At 37.5% G+C, this 27,742-nt stretch overlaps 1 protein-coding gene across 1 annotated transcript in view; it reads left to right on the top strand.

The window, feature by feature from the left end:
* The window catches only part of KCNH1 (potassium voltage-gated channel subfamily H member 1), a 239,199-nt gene that overhangs the window by 132,319 nt on the left and 79,138 nt on the right, over positions 1-27,742 (top strand). Inside the window, exon 10 of the mRNA XM_063290081.1 lies at positions 4,522-4,718. Coding sequence (XP_063146151.1) covers positions 4,522-4,718 — 197 coding nt within the window. The remainder of the gene's footprint in view (positions 1-4,521; positions 4,719-27,742) is intronic.

Below are 27,742 nucleotides of genomic sequence, written 5' to 3'. Positions count from 1 at the left end.
ATTATGTGAAGTGGTTGCTAAGTGAAACTGCAACTGTGCTTATGATCTTACTTCAGCTTTCATTTGCTTTACAGACCTGCAAAGGTCATAAATGTGAGGATTGGTCACAAAGTTACTTTTTCATCACTGTTGTAACTGCGAACGGTCGATAAATGAGTCAGTTGCTAAACAAGGACCACCTGTAATGTCTTGCAACCTGTCTTCACATACAGTCCCCTAAAAGCCTGAGTTTGCTAAAAGCCTGGTTCTTGATTCTCAACTGTACTTTCAATCTGCTGTGATCTTTTAATGCTTGCTGGAACTTGGTAATGAATTTTGGTAGATTACTGACTCTGCTATGAGCCTTTGAAGTAGTTATTAAGTTGCTTGTGCTACATCCCAGCTGCATGGTCATGCAGACTTGCCTGGGAATAAGCTGAGTGCTAAGCAGATGTCAAGTTGTACCAAGAGTTACCAGGACAGAAGGAAAAACACAACAATTTTCTCTTAAGACAGACAGGTGCCAGCAGTGATTTGAGTCTGCTTCTAGCACTAATTAAAAAAAACCAAACAGTTCCTTGCAAGAGAAGGGCCCCAAAAAGAAAACCCAAACCCACCCAAGAGCTGAATTTATAGGTAGTCCATGGTACTTTGACTTAAGTTTTTTGTTTTGCTTTATTTTTAAAAAAATTGTGAATGAACTTGTAAGTGGCTTTTAAATTAAAGGGCTTTTTAATTCTTAAAGATAAACTATATCTATAAACACTGTATAAGAATATAGAATTGGCAAGGAAGCAACACTTGAGACACTGGAGTGCTGGGGAGACTTTTTTTTTTAAATGATATTGAAACTGCTGGTGGCAGACATCCTGAGACTGAAGGAAATGGTGGGTAGAAGCTATGTGCAGAAAAGGGAAATGCTACTTTCTTAGGTACTGATGCCAAACTCAGCAAATGTCCATAGAAAATCCCTTTTCTTCCCTTCCTTTAACAGGGAGGTTATTAATCAATTGCTGTCATATAAACAGGATTTCTGTTACTCTGTATAAAACTAGATTAATACTCTAAATAATGAAACAATGACAAGTCTCCATTATTAGAATATAAGCTTCTGCTGGACTGTTTTCACACTGACACTATCCTGGACTAATGGCAGTGTGACATTTATTTTAATAAACATTGGCTTTGATCCTAAGATAAATCAAGGAAGTTCAGAGAAGGAAGGTTTCATCCTGTCTTTCACGTCAGTCCCCTGAAAGCTTCTCTGGACATCAAAGAACATTTAAATAATGTGGGATAAGCCTGGGAGAGGTAACTGGAGGAAAGGGGATAATAGCCCAGTCATATATATGTATGTATATTCAGAATTAAGACCTTGAACTTCAGTAAGGTTTACTCCCAAATATGTGTGTCAAGGATTACATCCTGGATTAGCTTGGGAGGATTGCTGGGTTTGTGTGATCCCTTGTTCCCTGAACTCCGCCACATTCTCTTCAGGAACTTCTATTTCCTTCCCCAGAAAGGCCCTCTGGGCCCAGCAGGAGATGGGAAATTTCTCTTACGTGTACTTACTGAAATTGATTTATCAGAGGAGTCAAGGCCCTGTTTCTTACCTGCTGTCCTGAAGTTCTGCTAGAGATGAACCAGCTGTGCCAGATTGGGAAACGAGTCTCTGAACATAGAACATTATGAATAAAGGAGTTATTATGGCTGTGGCATCAGCATGTATAAAAGCCTGCTTTTGTGATGCAAATCTGGGTGTTTTAACTTGTTTACTATCACCAGGGGATGGGTGGTTTCATTTATTTACTCTGATTAAGATAACACTTTGCACTGAACGCAGGCATGGATCTTGTGTCCTCAGATCTCCAGAGTAAGTTATTATTTACATAGCCATAATCCCTGAGGAAGAATTTAAGGAAAATAATGTTATTCCTATGGAGAACTTTGTGTATCTTTTGTTCTGTATGAGGAGGGTGTTAAATGGTCCATTTGCTCCAGGGAAGGAAAATCCTGCTGGTTTAATTTTATGTAATTGCCATCTTAAAGTATTCAGATAGAGTGGTTCTTGTAATGTTTATCTGAAATGGCTTTACTTTATTACTTTACCTACAAGGATTTCATTTACATAGAGGTGCCAGAGATGCTAGTTGTATCCCAGAGGGATAGATTTATAGAGAAGCACAAAAATATCTCAACCTTGCCCAGAAAAGCAAGGGATCTTGCAAATCTACAAACAGTGCTTGGAGTTTTGTCAAATCAAAAGCAAATGACTGAACAGCAATTAAATGGAAATCCTGGCTGAGTATCCTGGGAATTGAAGTCCAACATATATGGAAGGTTGGGGAAAGCAAACTGTGGAGAATATTGAATGCACCTGAATATTACTTTTCAATTATATCTTGTACAATTTTGTATTAAAAATACTGATATTATATATCAAGAAATGAATAGCGCATGCCAAATTACAGGGAGTGAACAATGTGTTGGAATTCTGCCGTTTTTCCTTGAGAGCAGAATGATTGCTGCAACCCAAGGCACACTTTTCTGGAAGTAAGCCCCACTAACCATATAAGTATACAGCATACTGTAAACTGGGACCGAACTGGGCTGTTACTATAGTCAAACTCAGCCATTTGAATTGAATAATACGTATTAATTCTATGTAGCTAGCAACCTAATAATGAGGGTCTGTGGCTTCCTTAGAAAACACTGCATGCACAACTATATCAAATCTGAGTGCAATACGGAAGTGATACAGCAAAGATCTGCAGAACAATAGAGTAATAGGGAGTGGTAATAAAAGTCCCTTAAAGGAAATGTCACTGGTTGGGGAGATGAGAGAAATGATGATGTTCAAATGGTTGTGAGCATGCAGTGCTGGACTTTCTGCAATGGAGGAAGACACACACATACTATCTAAGGACATTCTGGGAAGATAAAATGATTGTCTGGATCTGTAGGCCCTGAATCTACTAATCTGTAGCTATTTTTTTTAACTACTTTTGTTATCTTGGGAAGAATTTGGGGAGATTTCCTCTTTATACAATTTTGGACAATGGCAGCTTTGTTTTGAGGAACCACCTTATTTTAGTCTTTTTGAGGGGATTTTATTATTTATATACTTTTCCCCCTTTGGATATGCAGAATATTAGCTGCCCTTAGTGGTTGCATTCAGATCATTACCTCTTGGTTTAGAAAACTAAGTTACAAAACAGACTTTTCCCCCTTTTTGACAGTTGTAATTATTCTGAAAATTTTCAGTTAGACATAATTTCCTATTAATCTAAACTGATTTCAAAAAGGGGTTAAGATCCTGTTTTGTTTTAGATATGGTGAACATATCTATCTATTTTGCTCCCATTAGACATTAGACAAAATAAACGTTCTTTCAGATTCTGGGGGCAACATCCTTTTATTGTCTGGATCTTTTTACTAAGATACATTCTGCTCTCCAGAGGTTCTTCATGTGAAAGAAGGAAAAAAAATCAGATGTGAATGAAAGGTTTTGACAGAACTTAACAGACATGCACATGGACATAAGGAGCAGTTCTGATCTTCTTTTGGCCTAGATCCAGTTGGTCTCCTTAAAATCTGACAAAAGTATGGCTGAAGAAAGTTAAGTCTGAGACAAGAATCTCAGAGTGACTTCTTTACTTTCTCCTTTGTGCTGTGAAGCCCAGTAAAGGAAAAGAAAGAGAGCTTTGAAGCTATTAGCTAAATAGTATTTATAACTTTTCTCATATATATGTATATGTCTTTGCCAACATTAATAAAATGAATAATGAATAAATGTAATTATCTTGATACACGTTGCTTAATAAGGCTTGACACCTGGATCTTCTCAGGACCACCCCCAACTGGGTTCAACCTGTCCAAGGTGTCTCTCCATTTCCAGGAAGGGAAGGGAGTGGGCCCTGGAAGTGTTGTATCTGAGATGGCCCTGGTCCTGGAGATGAAATTGGCTACACTGATTGTAGCTCTTCTGGAAACTACTTCAAACTCCTGTGTACTTTTTGGTGAATTATGACATTATCAGGATTGTGCTATGTGCTAGTTTAATTTTAACTTTATTTTAATTTACTGTGGCTGTTTTATTGTGATATTCTATAATTCCTGTGAAGCTACAAAGGTCACAAGATATAGCTGTATATATATATATATATATCAATAAGTAAGTAAGTAAGTAAGTCTTTGTTTTAAAAAAAGAACTGGACAGTTATTCTTATAAGGAATCTTACTGACTGAATCTATATAAACTCTTGATTAGGCCTGACAGTGCTGGAAAAAAAATTCATTGGCTGCTTATTGCTTCAAAGAAGAAAGGTTGGATCCAATTTTTTGTTATAGTTAAAGGTTTCCTTTGTGTTTAATAATTAAACACAATTATTTAATACTAATAATAATTGTGTTTAATTATTAATAAAATAAGGCATGAAATTTTAATAAAAGTGGAAACTTTCTGGAATTATTTGCAGCTACATTTTGATACTTTTCTTAATATTGAAGCAATTAATTGATTGTAGAATTTTTTTTTCCTAGGCAAAGGGGATGTCTTTGGTGACGTCTTCTGGAAAGAAACAACTCTTGCCCAGTCATGTGCGAATGTAAGGGCTTTGACTTACTGTGACCTTCATGTAATTAAAAGGGATGCCTTACAGAAAGTGCTGGAGTTCTACACAGCCTTTTCCCATTCTTTCTCCAGGAATCTCATCCTGACCTACAACTTGAGAAAAAGGGTAAGGTATTAAGGAATGGATGGAAAGAAGAGCTAAGAGTTTATTGGAATTGTACTTTTAGGTGAAAAACAGTATGGATAGAAAATTCTTAGCATACTAACTGTACTACACTTTTCAGGCTAGAAATCTATCAACTGGCTTAAGAGAGCTATATTTTCCAGGTGTTCCTGGCAAGAAGGATTTATTTGTTTGTTTGTTTGGAACATTTCTATGGCTGCCCAACTTGCATGATTGGCATAGATCAGTAAAACCCAAATTAAAACCAGTGATGCCAACAAGAACCAAGCAAAAATCAACATCCCAATAGTATACAGTCAGAGCCCATCAAACACACAAAATAGGAGTAAGATTGGGTGCTTTCATAGAAGATCCCAAATGTTCTTATATCTATCCCACTGAGTATTTCAGGTCAATCATCTTGTCCTAGTACACTTTCTGTAACAATGCCACTTGAGTAGAAAGCCAAAAGGTGTAAAATTGTTTTCATTCATTGTTATTTCCCATCACAGAGCAGCAGACATCTGACATTGCTATATATGTTGAAATTATTGTTGAGAACTCTGAACTCCATGAACTAGAGAAAATAGTACTTTTAACTTAATTGTTTATCTAATGGGAAAAGCATGCACCTAGAGCCTCTGACCTTTTGGTGCTTATTGACTCTTGCTTCCAGCCTCTGACTTGCTCTTTGAAGATGTAAACAAATCAGAGGCACAGTAATTTTTGTTCCAAGGTAATCCAATTGTGTTCAACTGATTTGCATAGTGGCAAAACACCCAGCATGGTTTGAAGGTGAGAATTACTGGGAAACATCTAGAAAATGTTTCCGGGCTGCTTTTTGGTGAATTGTTTCTGGGCTGCTTTTTGGTGAATTGTTTCATGTGTTTAGATGTAAATAGCAAAATACAACAAATTGATTATCTTTCTCTTTAATTATCAACTCTGTATGTCAGGGTTTATTTTTGTCTACATATGCACATAAGTCTGAGCCAAAGGGGATCCTTTTACTAGGCCTTTCAGCAACTTCAGAAAGTGTTTCCTATTTGGATAACTTGTTTTCTTCTTTGTAGGAGGAGAGCTGTGTTAATTTGTGGTAGACAAAAATCAGAAGGAATCTGGTATTTTTGACTAAAATTATATTAAAAGGCATACACTTTCATAAGCAGTCAAGCCCACGCTCCTTCTAATCATTTATTTCTGTTTTTGACAAGAGATAGCTAGAATGTTGATGATATTGGTGTATGGAGAAATATACCCTTTCAGAGTCACTTCATCATATTCACTATGTGATTCATATTGAGCTGGGATCACCTGGGTGACCAATTCCAAGAAGCATTCTTCCCATTCTCAAATGATTTTTTTTTGCCTTTTCATCCTGTATTATATGAGTTTCCTGATTGTTTGGGATTGTCAGTGAGAAACATCTACTGTAGATACCGTAATTAGAAATGAATGGAAAAAACCATTGAAATAGAACAAATGCCAGTGAATAGGAACAGAAAACATAATCTCACAAGTTGGGAGTTGTGGAAAATAGTTTATACTTAATTTCCCTCAAAATATTTATTTTTGACTCCCAAATTAAGTATCTAAACATTCAGTGCCATTCTAGCAAGTTTCAAAAGAGCAACCCATTTAACGGATGTAGCTAAAATAAAATAAAATATGTATCTTCTATTCAGTGTGCTATCCAACATGTGGTCCATGGAGCAATGCTAGTCTGCAGAGGTTTTGTTACTGGTCCATGATAAGTACAAAATTTTAGAGTAAGTGTTTATAAACTTTTATAGCAATTTGACATTGTTACAACATCCAAGCACGTGATTACTGGACTCAGCTTATTGGACAAAGGTATAGACCAGTTGTCCAACTCATGCAGTAAGTCATGTGGCACAAACATGCTCATGTTATTATATTTTACAGAAGTATCAGTCCACAATGGATTGGAAATGTAAAAAAAAAATGGTTCTTCACCAGCAATAGTTTGAGAAGCACTACCCTATACCTTATGGTAAATGTATATCTTTATATTTCAGTATGCACACTTCTGCAAAAAATTTCATGAGCAGAGAAGGGATGTGCCAACATTGACATAAGTGTGTTCTGCTAAGTCTAAGACTATTCTTACAAATGGAAAAATGAAATATACAGTATTTTCAAGATATTTGGGCTTTTTTAATGAAATGTATCTGACAAAATTGTTGCACCCTTTTTTATACACCAAAATGGTAGGACAAATCCATGAAATCTTATATAAACTAGAAAAAGCTTTCCAAGAGTAAAGCATTTAAATAGCAATTAAAATTAGCCAGTTTGGTCTAGTGGTTAAGGTGCCAGTCACACTCCCTCAGCCCAACTCACCTCACAGGGTTGTTGTTGTAGGGAAAGGAGGAGGAGGAAGGAGTATTAGATATGTTCACCGCCTTGAGTTATTTATAAAAATAGTAAAAGCGGGATAGAAAATAAATAAATAAATAAAAAATATGCAGTGGTCATTACCTATTTTAGCAAGACATTTTATTACTATAATTTCAAATTCAGCGTGGAATTAATTATCCTGATTGTTTATAAGTTTGATTGAAACAAATTAAAATCATTACAGAATAATATATATTTTTATGTCCTGTCAGAGAAAAGCTGTTATTTATGAAAACTAAGTTGGTAGCAAGCAAAGTTAATAATGCCATTATTTTGCCTCCCTGAAAGAATGAGTACTAAATTGAGCATGGAGCAGAGCAGAGCTGAGATTCTGACACATTTCAAATAAAGTTGTTTGCTGTAACATCAGATAAACATTTTCTTCAAGGCTCAAGCACATTTTAGAAGAAGATGTATGGAGTAAATCAGCCCATGTATTACTTCTTCCCATTTGTCTTGTAATGTATACTGGGAAACTGCGTCAGCATTTCTCTGTTGCTACTTTGTTGACTGCTACTTGTAGAGTGCAAAGCAATGCACTGTCATAATCTTTTTTCTTATTTTAAATATCTGCATCTGGGGCACCCACATATCTTGCTTGTGATATTGTTTGAATCTATGAATCCAGTTCTGTATGGAGTCTGATTAGTTTCTTATGTGCTCATATATTAAAATTGTGTAAGTTTGTTCCATATCAGTTTGGAAATAATATTTAAAAAACCATTTTTGCAGCTTAACAGCAGGTAGGCAAAATGGTCATATACCCAGTGCCTGAAAATGCAAGAATTGGAAGTAATCTGGATGCAACCCTTTAATTCTTGCATGAGAACTTGTGGCATTCAACATAAAGTTTGCAAGGTAGTGCCCTTTTTCAGTACAATGCACAGATAAGCAGAAGTTAAATAGACATTTGTCAAGGATGCTTTAAATTACATTCCAGTGCCAAGCAGTAAATTAGATTCAGTGCCTAAATAGCCTTTTCCAACTTTTTTCTATTTGAATTAAACAAAAGCAATGGCAATAAGATAATAAAGACACAAAAAAGAGGACAAGTGAAAACAACAACAGTTCTTCAGACTAATTACTTCTGAGCAACAAGGCAAAAAAAAAAAGTCAAATCAAATTGGCAAATCATCAGTAGCTGTAAGTTGGTCCACTGAAGAACTTTTGTGTTCTGTGTTCAGACTGTTGTATGCTACTGTAAATACTGTGAAAAGGGAAAGAGGCAAAAGCTCTGGGGATTTGGTGCTATACCCACAAAATATGGAAGAAATAAGGAATTGTAAAATAGAAAACAAAAATAGACAACACTTGGACTATATTTTGCAGCTTTACTAAGTCCTAAAGATCTGTAGAGAAGACTCAGCTTTATTTTTTTCTCCTTTGGGTTCATATCATGATGACATTTCCCACTACCCCCCTATCCCAGATCAATATTAACAGGTTGATTCTGGAACAGTCTGGGGAATGAAGGGCTTTGGAGTTACCAGAACTAAAATAATTATTGATACCTCTTGAACACACTGTTTCAAAGCTACAACTGCTGAGAATGCCTTTCTACCCTAGGGACAGACAGCCTGTAGGCTATATTGCCCCCAAGATTCTGTTCTCATCCGTCTAAAGCCCCCCACCCCTCCGATTACACTGGTGAAAATCTCTGGCAAATTGCTGAATGGTAATGGCACACTTTTCTGTTGATTTCTGGTGGAAAAGCAAAATAGATGTGTTAATTCTCCAACAGGCTTAATGTACCTATAGAAATGTTTTGGGTTGTTTTTTTTTAGGGTGATTTCTAAGGGTGGAATCCATCTGAAAATTCCAACCTCACCTCCTGTTATGTCATAACTGTGCCCCTGTGGCTTTTGGCTGTCCCCTAGGACCTAAAAAGAATAAATACACAACTATCAGCCATGAAAAGATTGGCTGTTCCATAAAGATGGAGGTTTTTGCTAACTATGCAACACATATCTACTTACCACTGGCAAATTAGAATTTCTGCCCCCTCCTAGTCTTTTGGATTATGATTAATCTTAGTACCAGGAGTAATAATGTCAGTCCTATAAATATAATTTTCTGTGTAAAGCTTAGAGTTTCTTAATACCTGAGAAAAGCCCATTTTCCTTAGATAAGTCCTGTGCACCTCAAGAGCTCAATTAAACAGGGAAATATAAAAAGTAAAACTGGCATTTCCAAGTTCACAGCAGAACAGGGGTGGAAAGGAGAAATAAATTGGTTTATTTCAGAGTTTCTTTTAATGCTTAAAAAGTATCTCAATGGACTTATTTGAGAAGATATTTTTAAGCAGGGGAACTTTCCTCTTTTCATGTATCTCCAATAAAACGTTCATTACAGAGTCTGTAATAGCAATTTTTATCTGATTATTGAGATAATTGTTTTAATTGGATTGCAGTCAGTGATAAACTGATGCTGATGAATGATGAGAACGGTTAAATCTGACTGATATTGAGTATTTATTTATGTGAAAAGTTGTTTGCAAACTGGAATCAGTCATCCTGAATCTTCCTGGCACTTTTTGGGAAGAGTAAATAGCAGAAAATGGAAATGTTTTGCTAAGAATGTGGATGAAGCACACCAGATGGGAACTCTTAGGGGAAAAAATGGATTTGTTTTGAGAAAAGCGCTCAATTTATTACCCTGTAGGAAGCAGTAATGCGCTGTTATAAACATTTAGGTTCTCATGGTTTGAAGTCTGAAATTTTGTTTTGCTTTGAGAACAAAAGAACTGGAATATTGACTTGAGGTATCATTTAAGAATCAGCAGTCACAGGAACTCACACCTGGTCTCACAGTTTGCATAACAGGCCTGCATAGCAGATCATTGAAGAAGGGAACAGGCAACAATCTTAAGTCTTCCTTATTTCATATTTGGGTTAATTTGCTAGACAGTTCCTGTGAATGAAAACAGTAATACTGGAAGTTATTCTGAATTACTCCCCTCATATCAAATTCCCCTGAAATGTTAACCACTAAAAATATTTTATAGTTATGGAATCCAGTATATATATTTTAAATTGAAATAATAATTAAAAATAGCTTCCTTATTTCTACTGAAATATATTCTATTTTCTTTGAGTCATTCCAAAGTACTTTAGGGATTGCAAGGAAAATATGTGCCATCACATCAAATAAAGATCATTTCCTGTTCTCTTGATTTGGGCTAACTTTGACTTAGCAGCTACATGAATTAACTAAACCACCTTTAGATTGATTAATTAGCACAGTAACATTCATGTTGTAATTTTAAAAACAAGGTGTATGGAATTTACACAAGAGGCAGCATCTTAGAAGTATTCCTCCTTCTAAATAGAATACATTGTTTAGGAAAGGAAGACATGTGGAAGGGCAGGCATTTTTTACAGAATAACTGGTCTCTTCAGATAGGAAATTTGATAGCAAAATAGCAGCTTAATGGTGTTGCATTGCATTTGTTATATTTTAAAGCCATAATAACTTGGTACCACATTAAACTTTTTCTTTAAAAAATAATGTGATCAAACACACAATGAGGTTTATTTGGTCTTAGCTCAGCCCATTTTGCAAACTCAATCTTCGTGGGCACGTAACCTATTTATTTATTTTATTTTATCCAATTTGTCCCTGCCCATCTCCTCCCATCGGGGGACTCTGGGCGGTTTACAACAATCAATTAAAACAACAATCGTAAAATATACAGTATAAAATTACAATAATAAATAATATAAATAAGAGTAAAGATAAAAAAAACTATGATGTATAGCTTTAAAATATGAGGAGAGCCTTGCTGGATCAAGCCTTTGGCCCATCCAATCCAGCATTTGGTGCCGCACAATGACCAGTATTTGAGAGGTGCACAACCTGGACTGGAGGGCTTCACGCTCCTTCCTCTGTTGCTTCCCAGCAACCAGAGGGTGAGATACACTCCTTATGATTGAGGAGGTAGTCCAGAGCAATCAGTTTTAGTAACCACCAATCACCTGATTTTTCATTAACTTGTCCTTTCTCTTCTTAAACCCATCCATTACTATAACTACTGGCAGCAAATTCAGTTGAACCCAGTGCTGTGTGAAAAAGTATTTCCTTCTCTTCCTGAGTCTCTCTGTGTTTAATTTCAGTGAATGAATATTGTGAGAAGGAAAAAAACTTCTCTGTCTCCAAGGCATATCCATGCCATGCAAGATTTTATATATCTATTTCATGTCTTCCCCGACCCCCTTTGTTCTCTACAAAGTCTCAATTACTATAGTCTTTCTTTGGGAGGAGTTGCTCTAGACCCCTAAACAACTTTTGCTTTTTTTGCACTGATTCATAGTCTATAAAATCCTTTTTAAGGAGTAGCAGTGAGAATTCTGCACAATACTCAAAGTGTAATCTCACTGTATATTTGTATAAAGGCTACTATACTGACAGTTCTATTTTAAATGTCCTTCCTATGATTTCAAACATGGGCTTTGCCATTTTTACATCAGCTGAACATTAGATTGATATTTTCATCAAGCTGTCTACCATAACTCTCTTTCTTGGTCAATCACTGTCAATTTAGATTCCATTCAGAAGTTTGAAACAGTACTTACACGCATTTACCCTGAACTGCACTTCCTTTTGAAGCCCACTCAGCCTTTTATGTCTCTTTACAAACCCCTTTGGGTTTTACCTTATCCTTGAATATTTTAGTATCATCAGCACATATTTCAGTGCTCAATCATAGTTTCAGTTCATTTATATACAAATTAAAAAGCACCAGTTCCAACCCTGGTCCCTGTGAACATCTTGCAAACTGGGAATGGTATATTTATTCCTACTCTCTGTTTCCTGCTTTTTAACCAATTGCCAATCCATAAAGCACCTTTTCCCTTATCTCATAGCAATTGTATGCCCAGGAGTCTTTCCTGAAGGACTTTGCCAAATGTTCTTGTTTATTCATTTAGTCACTTCCGACTCTTCGTGACTTCATGGACCAGCCCACGCCAGAGCTTCCTGTCGGTCGTCAACACCCCCAGCTCCCCCAGGGACGGGTCCGTCACCTCTAGAATATCATCCATCCACCTTGCCCTTGGTCGGCCCCTCTTCCTTTTGCCCTCCACTCTCCCTAGCATCAGCGTCTTCTCCAGGGTGTCCTGTCTTCTCATGATGCGGCCAAAGTATTTCAGTTTTGCCTTTAATATCATTCCCTCAAGTGAGCGGTCTGGCTTGATTTCCTGGAGGATGGACTGGTTTGATCTTCTGGCAGTCCAAGGCACTCTCAGAATTTTCCTCCAACACCACAGTTCAAAAGCATCGATCTTCCTTCTCTCAGCCTTCCTTATGGTCCAGCTCTCGCAGCCATATGTTACTACGGGGAACACCATTGCTTTAACTATGCGGACCTTTGTTGTCAGTGTGATGTCTCTGCTCTTAACTATTTTATCGAGATTTGTCATTGCTCTTCTCCCAAGGATTAAGCGTCTTCTGATTTCCTGACTGCAGTCAGCATCTGCAGTAATCTTCGCACCTAGAAATACAAAGTCTTTCACTGCTTCTACATTTTCTCCTTCTATTTGCCAGTTATCAATCAAGCTGGTTGCCATAATCTTGGTTTTTTTGAGGTTTAGCTGCAAGCCAGCTTTTGCACTTTCTTCTTTCACCTTCATCATAAGGCTCCTCAGTTCCTCTTCGCTTTCAGCCATCAAAGTGGTATCATCTGCATATCTGAGATTGTTAATGTTTCCTCCAGCGATTTTAACTCCAGCCTTGGATTCCTCAAGCCCAGCATGTCGCATGATGTGTTCTGCGTACAAGTTGAAATGGTAGGGTGAGAGTATTCAGCCCTGCCATACTCCTTTCCCAATCTTAAACCAGTCCGTTGTTCCGTGGTCTGTTCTTACTGTTGCTACTTGGTCATTATACAGATTCTTCAGGAGGCATACAAGATGACTTGGTATCCCCATACCGCTAAGAACGTGCCACAATTTATTGTGGTCCACACAGTCAAAGGCTTTAGAATAGTCAATAAAACAGAAATAGATGTTTTTCTGAAACTCCCTGGCTTTTTCCATTATCTAGCGGATATTGGCAATTTGGTCCCTAGTTCCTCTGCCTTTTCTAAACCCAGCTTGTGCATCTGGCAATTCTCGCTTCATGAATTGCTGAAGTCTACCTTGCAGGATCTTGAGCATTACCTTACTGGCATGTGAAATGAGTGCCACTATTCGATAGTTTGAACATTCTTTAGTGTTTCCCTTTTTTGGTATGGGGATATAAGTTGATTTTTTCCAATCTGATGGCCATTCTTGTGTTTTCCAAATTTGCTGGCATATAGCATGCATTACCTTGACAGCATCATCTTGCAAGATTTTGAACAGTTCAGCTGGGATGCCGTCGTCTCCTGCTGCCTTGTTATTAGCAATGCTTCTTAAGGCCCATTCAACCTCACTCTTCAGGATGTCTGGCTCTAGCTCACTGACCACACCGTCAAAGCTATCCCCGATATTGTTATCCTTCCTATACACGTCCTCTGTATATTCCTGCCACCTTTTCTTGATCTCTTCTTCTTCTGTTAGGTCCTTGCCATCTTTGTTTTTGATCATGCCCATTTTTGCCTGGAATTTACCTCCAATGTTTCTAATTTTCTGGAAGAGGTCTCTTGTCCTTCCTATTCTATTGTCTTCTTCCACTTCCACACATTGCTTGTTTAAAAATAATTCCTTATCTCTTCTGGCTAACCTCTGGAATTTTGCATTTAATTGGGCATATCTCCCCTATCACTGTTGCCTTTTGCTTTCCTTCTTTCTTGGGCTACTTCTAGTGTCTCAGCAGACAGCCATTTTGCCTTCTTGGTTTTCTCTTTCTTTGGGATGTATTTTGTTGCCACCTCCTGAACAATGTTGCGAACTTCTGTCCAGAGTTCTTCCGGAACCCTATCTACTAAGTCTAGTCCCTTAAATCTATTCTTCACCTCCACTGCATATTCCTTAGAAATATTAGTGAGCTCATATCTAGCTGATCTGTGGGTCTTCCCTAATCTCTTTAGTCTGATCCTAAATTGTGCAATAAGAAGTTTGTGATCTGAACTACAGTCAGCTCCAGGTCTTGTTTTTACCGACTGTATAGATGTCCGCCACCTTTGGCTGCAAAGGATGTAGTCAATCTGATTTCTGTGTTGTCCATCTGGTGAAGTCCATGTATAAAGCCGTCTCTTAGGTTGTTGGAAGAGAGTGTTTGTTATGCAGAGTGAGTTGTCTTGGCAAAATTCTATCAGCCTATGTCTTGCTTCATTTTGTTCTCCAAGGCCATGCTTACCTGTAATTCCAGGTGTCATTTGACTGCCCACCTTAGCATTCCAGTCTCCTGTGATGAAAATAACATCTCTTTTAGGCGTGTTGTCCAGTAGGTGCTGCAGATCCTCATAGAACTGCTCTACGTCAGCTTCTTCAGCATCTGTGGTTGGGGCATATATTTGGATCACTGTGATGCTAGATGGCTTGCCCTGAATTCGAATTGAGATCATTCTATCATTTTTTGGATTGTATCCAAGCACTGCATTAGCCACTTGACTATTAATTATGAAGGCTACTCCATTTCTTCTGTGGTCCTCTTGTCCACAGGAGTAGATCTGGTGGTCATTTGATGTGAAGTGGCCCATTCCAGTCCATTTCAGTTCACTGACACCCAAAATGTTTATCTTTAATCTTGACATCTCACCAATAACCACATCCAATTTGCCCTGGCTCATAGATCTTACATTCCAGGTTCCAATGGCGTGTTGATCCTTAGAACATCGGATTCGCCATTTACCACCAGCACCATCGGCCGCTAGCCGTCCTTTCGGCTTTGAGCTAGCTGCATCATCACGTCTGGGGCTAGTTGAACTCATCCTCTGTTCCTCCCCAGTAGCATTTTGACCATCTTCCGACCTGGGGGTCTCATCTTCCGATGGTATACCAACATATCTCTGGTTGTACTGATCCATTTAGTTTTCACAGCAAGAATACTGGGGTGGGTTGCCATTGCCTTCCCCAGGGATCGCATGTAGTCTGACCTCTCTGTCATGACCTTCCCGTCTTGGGTGGCCCTTCATGGTTTAGCTCATGGCATCATTGAGGTGCTCAAGCTCCAGCACCACGACAAGGTAACGATCCTTTGCTGAAGACTTTGCCAAATGCATTTTGCAAATCCTAGTGTACCATACTTATTGGATTTCTTCTCCATATTGACCCCCCAATGCAGAAACCATGTTGGTACCTTTTCTGCAAGGCTGGTTTTCTTATGTCTTTGCTTCTTTCCCTTTTAATAATACTTTTAGCCATTTTTGCAGGAACAGATGTTAAGCTTACTGGTCTATAGTTTCCTTTATCACCCCTTGATCCATTTTTAAAAACTGGGTTCACATTTTCAGTTATTGAGAATATATCAGTGTTAAATAGAAATTGCATATAATTGTGAAAATATCAGCAAATTCATACCCTAAGTTAAAAGAACTTAGGAATTCTTGCGCGGCTACGATCTAGACTGAGGGATTTATTTATTTTTAATTTGTCTGTTTGGTTTACAGCAGTGTTTTTCAAACATGGCAATTTTAAGATGTGTGGACTTCAACTTCCAGAATTCCCCAATGAACTTCTTAAAGTTGCCACAATTGAAAAATACTGGTTTACAACACCACTATTTGTCACTTCTATTTGTGTCAACAATATGATGTGTCACCCTAGACAGTTGTGGATTATCCAACAAACTATGTTTAAACAAATAATGGTTTAGGATGATGCATTAATTCAAATCAAATGCAGTGCATTTGCAAATCAGCTGTAAGACTGTAGCTTTAATTAACTGAATTAATTCCCTTTGATTTCAATAGGACTTTATTTATAACTAAATTTTTACTGATTATTGTGAAATTGAAGGACAACTAACATTCTTTGTAGGGACAGTAATTGTGGAAGAGCTTGTACCTTTAGAAAGGTATAAAATTAAAAGAGATAATACAGCCCCTCTCAGAGAGGATGAGAATTTCCTAAATATATGTAAACATGCTTTTCTCTACCTCTTATCCTTTACCTCTAGCAGTATTTGTTTTGAGATAAGCACTTAGCTAAAATTTTCCCACTAGCTATTAAAAGTGCCCCACATTTGTTTTATAAAACATCCTGTCTCTATGCTGTTGGAACACTTTACTGGCAAATCAGCTGGTTATGAGATGGGTCCATCTTCCATTGTACATAGTAGGAGTCCACTGAAGAGGTGCAAGCCTCTCACAGCACTTTGCATGTTTTGAAAATGATTTTGAAGAACTGCTTCAGGGCTCACATGACTGCAAGCATATAGCATGTCTCTGCTATTCATTAAGCAGCCCAACTTGTTTAGGCTTTTGATGAGCTTGAGAAAAGTTGCTATTCCTTGAAAGGCTGTACTAACTTTAGTGAGTCAACTCTTTAAGGCAGCTACAACTTGGTGGGGGGGGGGGCTTGTGCAAGCTGCTTTAATGAGTAGCATCACATAACTTTTGAGTTTAACACACAGAGTTGGGTTGGTTGTGTCAACTTGTTTATATCTTCAGGAGAGCCTATCTAACTGTTACTGAATGTGTATGGCATAGTGGTCAACTGTCTACAGTAGAAGATTCCTTAATGGGAATGTTTGTTAACAAGTACTTCATTGTACTTCCTGGTTCCCTGAACCTTTGTTACTTGTGGCATATGTGAAGATACACCCATGGTGGTAACTCAAACTTTAGCCAAAGAAAAGATGTCTATAACAGATTTACCATGTAATGTCCCCTAAATTTAAGCCAGTTTGGAACTGACACTGTATTTATGAGCCTTGGTAAGATTACACAGAAAGTGCATGTTTGTTTAGAATTCTTGTTTGACTTGCAAAGTTGGTGAAATTGTTTTAATGTTGTTGAATGACTAAATATTCCTTCACAAAACCCTGGTAACTGTAGTTACCATCCCACAACACTAACTCTGGCTGCAGGTTGCTTTGAAATTTACCCTCCAAAGACCCCTGTCTGCACTCCCGCACACTCAACACACACATTTTTGAAAAAAGAGTTTTAGATCTAAAATGACAACTATATTAATTTTTGCTATGAAGAAAAGCTATGAAACAAGAGTATTGACTCAATTTTAAAAAATGCTCAAGGCACAAAAGACTGCTTGATCAGATGGTCTGGTCATATAGCGCACAGCAGTCAATGTGAATGTCAGCAAAGAACTTTTGCCCAAGTTCATACAAAGCATCATGTTTATAGCAGTCAGCTGAAACTTCAATGGGAGTAAGGAACTGACATAAAAGAACTTTTGTATTTGCAAAAGCAGCTGATTTTAGGGGCCTAGGATGCTGAGTGCCAGTCATGGATCTTGTTTGACTTTCTGAGACTTAGGAAAACATCTGGAGGAAATGACAGCCCATTTACAATTCAGCCTGAGTGTTGCGAGCCAGATATAATTATATACCAGAAACCAGATAATAACTAATTATTGCCTAACTGCTGGTGCAACCAGTGACAATAGAGGAATGTTTTAGTGCTTTTGTATGACTTGTCTTTCTGCAGTGGTGCAAATATTTCCTTGGCTGGGTATATGCTAGAGAACTTAAAAGTATTTATTCTTATAATTATTGCCCTTACTGCCAATGAACCTGATTCTTTACAGAGCATACAAGGAAGTAAAGGAGGGAAGAGGAAGGAAGCAGACATTGAAGGATATGCCATTGTTTGAGGTATATCTTTCTTTGTTTTGATTGCAGGCTCAGTGGAAGCACATGATGGGATTTCAGCTACCACTGTGTAGAGAACTATTCCTTCATTTTCTGTATGAAAAAGAAAACACATCGGAGGAGAAGCAAATGTCAGTGAAATTCTCTGGGGTGATATGTACTGGTCTATCTTGTACATTTTTAGTTAAGAGAAGGCAACCGTTGCTGGTGAACGTCCCATCATTCTCTGTACAGTCATTTCTCCAGTGGTCTACAGCCTCTCTGCCTTCCCTAGCTCCGGTTAAAACTGAAGGGAAGCCATTGGGGAAAAGGTCTTCTCGCTGGGTTTCTTCAAATGTGGTAGTATAGGTGGCCAGGGAGGTTTCAGATTGATGGAAAGATGCATCATCATCATCATAATAATATAAAAAGCAGCAGCAGTGGTGCTTCTCCCTACCTCCAACAATAAAATAAGCTGGAAGGCACCCTGAAGAATAATTTGAAAGCAATTCTCAAATACCCTGTGAATAAAGTAGAAAGAGAAGACTGTTTCACAGAGGAAAACAACAGAAAAGTAAGTATATACTTGTTGCAGAGGACATGGCAGTTGAACATTGACTAAGAAAAATATGGGCCTCAAAAAAGCTACAGTGCCAAGCGGATGTAGGTGCCCAATAGGACTCCCAATTCTGGAGTCTTTCTTAGATATGCCTTCTGAGATAAATCCAGGAATTTTACTAGATCGTCCAAGTTAAAATTATTATTTCCATGGGAAGCGTTCTTAGAAGTGCACAGAAGTTTCTGTGAGAAAATCTATCCAACTGTTGACCTTCTTCCTCTCTTTGCTCTTTCTGGCTTGGCACCCTGACAGCCACCTTGACAGTCATTAGTGGAATGCCCCTAATTGGCTCATTGGCAAAGACCTTGTTTCTTCTGCTTTAGCAAATATTTGCTTTGGTGTAACGTGCACACTTCTTGTACTCAATTGCTTTCAATTTACTTTCTCTCAGCCAGGGATGGGTGTGTTTGCTTTCTCTTGAGCAGATGCAAGTCACAGCAGACTCCATCTTATCAAAATCACAATCCTATCTCTCTGGTAGGTTCATGTCCTACCAGACAGAGAGAGTCTGCTTATTTACTGGGCCTGCATCGGCTCCTTGAAGTACTGTTTGTGCCTTAAACATTTTACTCCATCATTTAAAACTTAAGCCTTTTAGTCTGTATGAATGACTAAACTGGCTTGGAATATCAGAAAAAGGAACTACCCTTTGAATATTGGAGAAAGAAGAAAGCTCTAGCCTTTTTTCGGGTGATTGTACCACTCAGAAAAGCTAGGCAGGACTTTGTCTATAAAATACCCTATCTAATCAACATGAGTATGCATAAAACAGCATTACATGAAATGAGTGTCTGATTAATTAAGTTTATGGATTTAAAAAAAAATCTGGGAGGCAAACTTCCACATCTAAATGAAGCATGAGAATAGGAAGGACCTACATTTGTTACATTTACACTAGAAAGAGGTATATTGGTTAGATCCTCATACTAAATATACAGTTGATGACAAACTGATAACTGATCATGTCTAAAGTGTAAGTTCTATGCTGAAAATACCCTTTTTCACTGTTCATTGAATATATAGAATTGAAACAAAATCCTAATGGGAGATATACCTTCAGGTTTTTGTGTTTTGGGGATTTGCAGAGACCCTTGTAGACAGAGAGATGGGGAGCTGACTAGCACATAAGAGAAAGCAAACATTGGAGTCTCCAAAGGTGGAGTCGACCTGGTGAAGTTTATTCTCCCCAGACCTTTGAGCATTCATGGGCAAGGTTTGAAAACAAAAACAGACTCTTTGGAACCTAAGTGATCCAAACTAAGAATTCAAAGTAATGTTCAAAATAAAATGCCTGACCAAGAAGGTAAATTCTTCCGGCAGTAGCATTTAGGAACTTGCTTCTTCAGCAACAGTCTCAGTGAGCCTTCTAGCTCAGCTGTGGGCATATAAGCAACTCCTTATTTGTGTAGCTTCTGGCTTCCTTTCTTCCCTCCTGAGGAAGACTTTCCAGCTTGAGCAACCAGCTCTCTTCTCTGCCTAGACAGTAAGTTTTATCAGACCTCCCTCCAACATCTGCCACCCCGCTCAACCCTCTGCCCCAATCCCTGCATCTGCTCCATCAACATAGTAGCCTTTGTGCTCAAGTCTGCAAATACTCATTCCCTGCTGTTGTGTCTTACAAGGAGGCTGTGGTTTTCCCTTTACCATATCACATACCTTACTTAATTTTAACATTGGCCAAAAGTTTTCCATTTTGTCATTGTTCCTATAAACTGCAGCTCCCTGAAATAATTTGAGAGTGATACTATGTTTGCTTCCAAGGCATTCAAGGTACTATAGAAGCTGAGTGAGATCAACATGCAAGCTGTACTGCAAAATCATATGTGATTTGTACAACCAAGCCAATACAGGCAGTCCTCAACTTACAACCATTCATTTAGTGACCATTTAAAGTGACAACAGCACTGAAAAAGTGACTTGTAGTTGGTCCTCACACCGTTGCAGCGTCCCCATGGTCACATCATCAAAATTCAGGTGCTTTGTGGTAAGCATGTATTTATGATGGTTGCAGCATCCTGTGGTCACATGAGCGCCATTTGCGACCTTCCCAGCCAGCTTCCAACAAGCAAAATCAATGGGGAACTGTATGAGTCATTTAATGACTGGAATGATTCGCTTAACAACTGCTGTAAAATGGGGTGCAGTCCTGTGATGCCTCACCTAACGACTGTACCACTTAACAACAAATTTTCCAGTCCCTATTGTCATAAGTCAAGGATTACCTGTATTCTCCTCCTTTTTAAGACTCTCACTCCATTTCACAGCTAACATGGAATACCCTCTTTCTGCATCACTGTCCCAGTCCAGTTACTGCTCTTGAAATAGTCTGATCATGGCTTTCCTTGTGCTCCAGGATGTTCTAGGCATTGCAGTACTGAGGTTCCTGTAAGAACCCAGGACACAACTGACAGGTTCCTCAGTGGTCTGTCATATCCCTTGCCTAGTTTGAGTTTAAGTCACTACAGTGGTGCTTTGTATGTCTCCAGCCCTTGTGTAAAGTATAAAGCTTTTCATTTTATGTTAATCTGTTAAAATCTGTGTAAGGGATCATTGTCATAGATTATTTGAGATATTGTATGGTCAACAGAGGAAGCATTTTAGCATTCCTTGCCTGTCACATTCAACACAGTAATTTTCTTCTGACAATCATGTCATGATTTAGAAATGACCTTTTACCTTAACTCCTACTTTTACTTTAACCTTGCTGTAGTGCCATCGTAGATTGAAATGCTAGTGAATTATATGGTCTTGCATTTGAGAAACATGGGGCTGCATTTCTGGGTTTTAACACAAGCCATTTATCCTCCCATCACATTTTCATATGTCATGTCTCTTCTTTAAAGTTGGCAGATATGTGGTAAATTAAATGTTTGTGTAGCATTAGGTCATTTTGACATTCCTTCATGTAGCGGTGTCCATCCTGAAATTTTCGGTCAGTTATATTGTCTTCTGCTCCAAGAACTCTGTATCTGCACTGATGTATTTCCAATACTATAGAAGGTGGCTAGTATTGACAGCCCATATAGCCAATAGACTAACGGTCAGAAAATTTGCAAGAGTACCAAGGGCATCAAGACCAAACCATCATACTGGAATATGGATAGCTTAAAAATCATAGAGCTTCAAACATTTCCAGTTAAAACATGGGATATTTTATGAAAAGTCTTTGGAAGATCTGGAAGATATTATCAGGATCTGTTTTAAAAACTTAACTGGTTTTGCTAAAGGAAGAAATGGTGGAAGTAAGTGCCAAAGAATTAATTGGGCTTACTTCTGAATACACAAACAGGATTTCATCTATCTATCTATCTATCTATCTATCTATCTATCTATCTATCTATCTATCCATCTATCCAGAAGAGTGCAGTGCTAGGAACAGCCAAGATACTGTGCAGACCCCTCAAACTCCCAGGCTTCTGGTAGAGGACCCGAGGTTGAGGAAGACACATACCACCCTTAGAGGTGAGAAGGGAATTTTTTTATATATAGAATTTTTATTATTATAATAAAATCTAATACAAACTAAACTTAAAGAAAAGAGAATAGAGAGAAAAAGGAACTTCCAATCTTCATCACAAGTATAAACAAATTTAGTAACTCTTCACTCCCTCTAAAGTTACAAATGTTTATCTCTTCATCCAATGTCCCATCTCTTATCTATAAACAAATCCATAAAACATCATCTTTTCAGTTCTGGCGTCAGCAGAAAGTCCATAAGGGCAGCCAGAAGTAACAACATATCTCGCTTTAACCTTGATCAAATAAACCAACTTTATATTCCTTCCTTTTATTTCTAACAGTCTTAACCTTTAGTTCATTCAAATATTGTTGTAGGATTTGATTTCTCTTCATCTCTTCTTTGTCCCATTGCACAGACATCTTCAAGGCTTTAACAAGCCTCTTTTGTAAATCTAATAGGAAACAATTATCCAGGTCACTCTTTTGGTTTGTCATTTGTATTTCCCTTTTAAATTTTAAAACCTCAACCAGTTTCTTTTGTAGATCCAGTGAAAACATCCTTTTCTAAGTCATTCTCTTGACCTCTCAGTTGTAAATCCACTCTCTATACCATCTCTGTCTTGTCAGATAAAATTTGTTCTACATCTGTCATTTCTTCAATAACATCTGTCCACAAAAGCAGACATCATTACAGATATTGTTGATATTGTGGCTCCTATTTTCTGATTTCATTCTTCAAAAGTCTCCTTTGGAATTTTTATTGTTATAACATTTTGCATCATTTTATAGGCTTGTATATCTCTCTTCTACCTAAAATCTTTAGTCCTTTCTAGTGTCCAGTTTTTGAAATCATGAAATTGCTTATCTATGCTGTTTTGTAAAAAGCAAAACAGAGTCTATTTCCAACAAGAAGCTTTTGTTCTTTATAATTAATTCCAAAATCTTATTGTAAAAGTTTCAATATTCCAATTTTATCTTGATCCTTAGTCCATTTATAACTTTCTAGAATCAAAATCTTATTTAGCTTTTTGCTCTTTATTTCAGATTCTTTAAATTCTTAAGCTTATGATTAAAATTTTCATTCAGGGTTCAAGGCAGACTCACTTGGCATTTTCCAACTTGTCATTCTGAAAGTCTCTAATAGCTTAAAAGTAGTTAATGAGCAATTTCTGCAAGTGATTAGGAAGTGAAGTTTGCAAACTTAGTGTCCTTTAAAAGTCTCCACCATGGTTGTGAGCAAGATGGTTAATCCCATCATCTCCTGGCACTCAAACCCATGGAAAACCACTGTCCTGTGGTCTCCTCACGAGGAGCAGCCATCCAGAGCATATGTGGGCAATCTCCTGTCCTCTCTTTATCCAAGGAACTGGTCTACTCCCCTGGAAGCCCCAATATAAGTATAGGATTTCCAATTAACACAAGAATTTCAAACTTACTAGTATTTCATGGGCATACCCTTGATTTTTCAGAACAAGAACTGAATAACTTCAGACATATAAATCTTTAGAAAGCCTCTGTAGTGAAAGAAGAACTGATTTATATAAATCAAGCATATTAAAACATTAGCAGAGCAACTTGCAGAAATGGAAAAGAACATTTTTATTGTTCCTGTGGTTTCCAGAATTATCATTAGGAAGTGCTCTTGAAAACTGATGAAACAGATTGCTTAGACAATCTAATAACATTATGAAAATCCAACCTAGCAAAAATAACTTTTTCCTCATCTTGAAAAGGAGCATATCCCCAAGATTCCATATTTCTGAAAGAATGGAGAGATATGTATCATTCCCAAGTTGAAAAGGCCCCATATTTATAATGTCTGACAGATCCATATTTACAATAAGATTACCAATCCCTGATATATAACATATATCGGTAAACAATTGAAGCTGAATAACTTGCAATAGTTTTTTAGAAGCAAGCAGTGTATTTATTATCATAAATGTCATTTTTAGTCTCAAAAAAATCAATGCAATGTATTACAAAATAAGCTGTACCCCTGTGATATCTACAATGGCCAGGTAGCTTCTTTATTCAGTCCTTTGATACCAATCTTCCATCAGCTTCATTGACTTGTATTGTTGCTTAGCCTGATTCACTCTTTAATTTATTTTTAATTAGAATTTTTAAATACAATAAAAGTATAAAGAATCAAAGGAAGGATAAGAAAAAGTAAAGGAAAAAAAGTTAATATAAAATTATGACTTTCGCCCTTCTTTCTATTGAGTAGTTACCATCTTACTCTCCCCCCCCCCTCTTTTTTTTTGTAGCTCCTAAGCCTGATTCAGAGTGCTGGTTTCTCCTTTTAAAATTCTTGGGGTTTAGAACTATGATGGATCATCTCCTACCACATGAGCCTGTTTCTAAACTGCAGCAGTTAGAGGAGGCTCTAGTATGGGAAAGTATAACAGGTTTTATTTACTGGCAAATTAAGCTGTGGAATTAATGCTTCTTGAGACAGACATGAGAAATTAAAGTTTTAACCACATTTAGACTTCAGATAAATACAATTTTCTCTTTGTTTAGCTTTGTTCTCTGGATCAGATATGCAACCATCCCCAAACCAGTGGCTTCCAGAATTACTGGGATTACTATAGACCAGCTTTCCCAAACAGGTATTTTATAGATATGTTGGAACTTCCATAATTTCCAGTCAGTGCCTGATAGGGATAGTAGACCATAGTGGCTGGGAATAATGAAAGTTGTGGTCCCAAGTGACCTTGAAGGCACTAGGAAGGGGAAAACTGGTCTTCTACCCCATACTGTGTATGCCATAGTGTATTTGGCCTAATGTAGACTTGTGTACATATATGTATGAATGCATTTGTGTACTTACTCTGGTGGAGCAGTATGTGCTCATCAAGTGATTTATCATTTGATGATCTTCACTTGTGACCCAAAACTATTTGCCATGTGATCATCTATGCCAAGATTATTCAGAGGGAGAAGGGACCATCTGGTTTTGGCATTATGGCATGTAAGAAAATTGGATGTGACATTACTTTCCCTCTGGACCATTTGCCCAATACCTCTCCACCACAGCCAACTTCAGTGCCAAGATATACTGTTTGCTACAGTGCTAGCTTTGGGAACAAGTAGTTGTTAAGGGAAAATTGCAAGGTCTCTATCTAGAGTGTTCATAGATAATTATGCGGCAAACATGCCATCTAATCTAGATCCGAATGTTTGAACTGCCTCCCATCTGCTTTAGAATGCTAGTTTGATCCATGGTGGAATTGATTCATGTCTCTGAGCTTCAACAAAACGAGGTACATTCAGAACTTTTTGTCGTATAATGGTGACATTTATGCACATACATCATCATTGCAGTTACTGTTGTAATTATGGTCTATCTCAGTCAATTGTATAGAAGAGGAAAAGCAGACTCTGTTATCATACAGGTTGATATATTTTGTCAGGATGTGTGTGCACAGACACAATTTATTTTAAAAATGTGAACATATCCAGAGAAGTGTTTTTTTAAAGTATAGTTTAAGCTTCAAAGCTTTTTGTTTGATTAATGCCATAGGCTGTTATGTATTTGCTTCCAGTATGATTAATGTGAAATGCAGTTCTCTAAATTCATCTGGAGGCTGGGCCATATAATCTTCATGGGATGTAAGTGAAGAGAGAATAAGGTAAAAAATGGCCCGATGACCCAAACTCAATTTTGATGTAGTAAGTCAAGATCTTGTTGGATGCCTGAAAAATAAATATTCCTACAGCTGTGCTCTGCAGCTGCCATATGATTCCAGGAAAAGATGTGGACACTTTAAAGAGATCCTCTGTGTACCTTAAAATGGCTTTTTTGAGTGAAATCCAAAATGTTACATAGCCCTACTGTTTTCTCATCTGAATACTACCATTTTGATATATCCACACCTTATCTCCGTCTCTCCCTCAAAAGCCTTAAGGATAAAATTTTTTATTGTTACTATGGTTAGCTTTGTCTGTAGGATGGTAGGTGTTCCTAGATAGGTTTATTACCTTTTTATTCTACCCTTCCTCAAATGTATTCAGAAGGTTGTGTTATCCTTACAACAGTCCTGCCAATTAGATTGACTGAGAGACAGTGCTTGATCCCAGGCCATCTAACAAGTGTTTTAGCTGAGTGGAAATTTGAGTGAAAGTTTCCCTGGTCTGATTCTCAACTTTCTTCAGGTTGATGCTCTGCAGATATGCACTCTAAAAGAGATATTCCATATTTCTCAGCCAGCATCCTGGTTAGACTTAATTTCAGAAACTAAATGGCTATTGCTATCTCTGTGTGTCTTTTAGATTTGTAGAAGAAAACAACTGTCTGGTTTCTAAACATATGGGTGTAACTATATAAAATGGAGTGACTAACTTCTGGGTCACAAATCTTTTTTCTGGTTTCTGAGAGGGTGGCTGGAACCTGTCTGATGAAGGAATGACAGCACTGGGATAAAGCTGAAACTGTTCAGGTTCTTTTCCTCCTGGTTTTTGGCCTGGGGTTTAAAAAATAAGTCAAGCTTAACATGCTTATTTTTATATTTTGGAGGCAAAATAAGATGAGAAACCATGCTACCCAAAATCTATGGGTTTGCCTTTGAAATCCATGTAGCTTTTTGTTGGTAAACTCCAACAGTAAGAGAATATAAATAATTAAGCCTAATATTTGCTGATTGTTTTAGATGGAGAGACTGAAGGATTTGGGGGAGGTACATTCACTCAGATATATTCTTATTTCTGTTGTCATGGTCAGATTGAGTCTGTTTGAAATCTGAATTAAACAGGTGGGCAAGGTTTTTAAGCTGAAAATAACTTTTGGCTTTGAATGGCATGCCTAGGGCAACACTCCAAAAATGTAGGTAATCGGATTTAATTTAAGAACACTAGATCTATCATTATTGTAAACAATTGTATTATGTTTGCTCCAAATAAAACTAGACTAAGGAAGCGACCTCAGCAGGAAGAATTTAAACCTTTAGTCCTGTATATACTTTCCAGGGAGTAAACCTCATTAAAATAACTAACAAAATTTAAATAAAGGATTCCATCATTCAAAAGCTTCCTTTCCATAGTAATGGCTTTATGTGTCCAAGGAGGAAGTGGTAATACTTTTGAGGATAGGAAGAATTTGGTTTAGTTTCCAATGTTTAAAATACTGTTTGCCAGACTTTGTCCCAGAGCCTTCTATTTCTAGAAAACTGAATTGTTCTGAAGAATTATTGTTTGTTCAGTTACAGGATTTGCTTCCACCTTCCTGATCTTTGGTCAAGAAATGGCTACTAAGGTATTTATTGTGAATCAAATTAAAAGATGACTTTCACAGCTGGCCAATCTACTTGCCAGACAGTCACAGATATAGAATCACCATCTTCATAAGGAAAGATGCTGTTTGTCACACAGACACAGAATGACATCCCAGTCCTTCCCTCTTGGAGACAGAAAGTTTAAATCCATTTTTTAAAGAGTGAACTCCAAAGGCAGAATTGGAAGAGGAATTGGAGGTTTATGTTAGTATTTTTATTTATTGGTTTTAAATGCTTGTACTATTGTGTAAGCCACAGAATATGAGTGGGATATACTGTAGATAGTAGTAAATAAATAAATAACATTCATAAAGGGTTGGTATTTCTGTAGAATCTTGTATTTTAATAAACTGAATTCCACTCCAATCTCCTTAAAGGAAGGGTTTTGTTTCCATTTGACATAGATCAGCACATCTTTATGGTCTTCCTGGAGCATCTCTTTTGCATTTTCTTTTCTGTGGATTTTCTGTTTAGTTCCTGATACTGGTCAAGGCCACTCTATATTTATCTCATTTGACATGGACAGTTTGAACCCTAGTGTCTCAAGTTAAAAAGAATTTCAGATATTCCTTGCAGAGCCT

This window comes from Candoia aspera, chromosome 1, assembly GCF_035149785.1.
Source record: "Candoia aspera isolate rCanAsp1 chromosome 1, rCanAsp1.hap2, whole genome shotgun sequence".
Classification (NCBI taxonomy): domain Eukaryota; kingdom Metazoa; phylum Chordata; class Lepidosauria; order Squamata; family Boidae; genus Candoia; species Candoia aspera.
This window is presented reverse-complemented; position numbering and strand designations above follow the sequence as displayed.